The sequence below is a fragment of the Arachis duranensis genome, chromosome 1 (assembly GCF_000817695.3).
Source record: "Arachis duranensis cultivar V14167 chromosome 1, aradu.V14167.gnm2.J7QH, whole genome shotgun sequence".
NCBI classification, from domain to species: domain Eukaryota; kingdom Viridiplantae; phylum Streptophyta; class Magnoliopsida; order Fabales; family Fabaceae; genus Arachis; species Arachis duranensis.
Window position 1 is genome coordinate 18,565,956 of NC_029772.3, and position 2,099 is coordinate 18,568,054.

Here is a 2,099-nt window from a genome sequence, read left to right on the forward strand (position 1 = left end):
TTGAAGAGTATATTAAAAAACAATTTTACCAATTAAAAAACTTTTTAAAGATATTTTCATAAAAATACAATTTAGTAAATAGAAAAATAATTTGTTAAAACGTATTTGAATAAACTGAATCATATAAAATAGGTTAACATTCTAATTTATTTTTATATTTAATACAATAAAGCAGTATCATTACAAAAAATAACTACCACATAAAATAACATTAATATAAAAACAAAACAAAATAAATTATTAAATCTTATTAAATATTTCTTTAAATACGACATTCTGAGTTAAAGTAGAATAATCATTTTTCTCGCCAGATACTAAAATTCTTAAACTATCTTTATTCTTCACTCGAGAAATAGCGACATAGAGTTAACCATGAAAAAATACCGGTCGACGCAAGAACAGTGCAACACTGGATAGAGTTTGACCTGAGCTCTTATTGATAGTCATTGTAAAATACAAGTTTATAGGAAATTGTCTCCATTAAAATTTGAAAGGTATCCCAGCGTCACTCGAAATTAAATTCATCCGAGTAATGAAAACTTTATCTCCAATGTGACTCCCTGAGACAATCTCAGCTCCAATCATATTTGTTCCTATATCTCTAACAATAAGGCGAGTACCATTGCATAAGCCACTAGCTGGATCAATATTTCTCAACAAAATAATAGGCACACTTTTCTTCAATTTCAATGAGTGATTCGGTAACCCTGAACATTTTATTTGATTCAAAAACTCAGTATTTATCCAATCAACATCAACGTTACAATAAGCATCACTACCACATATAGAATCAGCACTTAGATACTCTTTTTCTGTCCCAGGTAGCAATTGAACAATGTGATCATTCATTTTTTCAACAATCTCTACTGTTGGAGCTAATATGGCTCTGTCTTAAAAAAAAACCAGTATCATCAAGGTTTCTAACTATGTCAGGATAAATTGCATTTATAATATCATCAATTGGATTATCAGAAGAAAAAATCAGAAACTTATTTGGAATTTGAACTAAAAGCTTTTTCGTTAATTATTGTCTCAATATGCCCTTCTCCAATCTGAAGAATCCAATCGGAAAACCTTTTCAATTCTTCCAGATTTGATTGATTTGTAACACTTTCTAACCGCATATTTTTTGTCAATGTCAACACTTCAAAGTGCTTCCAAAGAATTGAAGAATTGATTGATGCCATAACAATCTTAGCCCCAGAAGCTTTAGGAATAACAGGCAAAATCTGTCGAAAATCACCTCCAAGAACAATGATTTTTCCTCCAAAAGGTAGATTTTTGTAAGACACTAAAATCGACGTCATTATGTCTCGAAAACTTCTGTCTAAAGTTTCAAATGCCAACTTGTTAGTCATTGGAGCTTCATTCTAAATAATCAGCTCAGCAAGTCGAATTAAATTCGCCTTAGGATTATCTTTCGGAATTCTACAAATAGTATCTACATTCAATTCAATTGGAATACCAAACATAGAATAAGCTGTCTTACCACTAGGTAACAATAATGAAGCAATTTCACTTGAAGCAACATTAATAACAATTCTTCTTTAAGAACGCAATTTAGCAGATAAGAGTCTATACAAAAAAAATTTTCCAGTCCCACCAAACCCATAAATGAAAAACAACCTGTGTTCCTTGTTAGTAACACAATGTATAATCCTATCATAGATTGACTTCTGTTCTTTATTCAGCTTTGGAAAATTTGAATCGTGTTCTTCAAGCATCACATAAATGTCATATTCTAATTCACGCAACACCATAGAATTACTAAATTGTGAAACCAAATTAACATTAGGAAGTGGCATACCAGCAAAATCTCTTAATGATTTTTCATTGGCCTGTAGCAATTTCTCTATCTCTATTAGACAAAATGTTTGTAACTCTTCGTCAGTCATTGTTATTCCTGCAATATATTATTTTTTCAGTTAGTAAATTCATCAAGATATAAAAAACTTATATTGTTTGAAAATTTTTCCTATCATGCTATGTATGTATTCCAAACTTTGTGCATATCATTTTCTATTTATTTATTGTTAAGAGTTTTTCTTAATCCTATACATAAAAAAGATAAACTAAATATTAAGTAAATACCTGGAAAA

General features: G+C 29.5%; 1 protein-coding gene across 1 annotated transcript; it reads right to left on the reverse strand.

Annotated features, from left to right (window-relative positions):
• Positions 1-480: 480 nt before the first annotated feature.
• Positions 481-1,307, reverse strand: LOC107481681 (uncharacterized). Its single transcript, XM_016101975.1, has 2 exons — positions 1,075-1,307; positions 481-886 (listed from the first exon to the last, which is right to left on the reverse strand). Exons 1-2 carry the CDS (start codon positions 1,305-1,307, stop codon positions 481-483), a joined length of 639 nt encoding a protein of 212 aa, XP_015957461.1.
• Positions 1,308-2,099: the final 792 nt, after the last annotated feature.

Excerpts from the sequence above, each read along its gene's own strand:
- LOC107481681 (XM_016101975.1), bottom strand. The coding sequence starts at position 1,307 with ATGACGTCGATTTTAGTGTCTTACAAAAATCTACCTTTTGGAGGAAAA. Across the intron at positions 887-1,074 it reads AATCTGGAAGAATTGAAAAG|AGCCATATTAGCTCCAACAG; the intron begins GTTTTCCGATTG and ends TTTTTAAGACAG.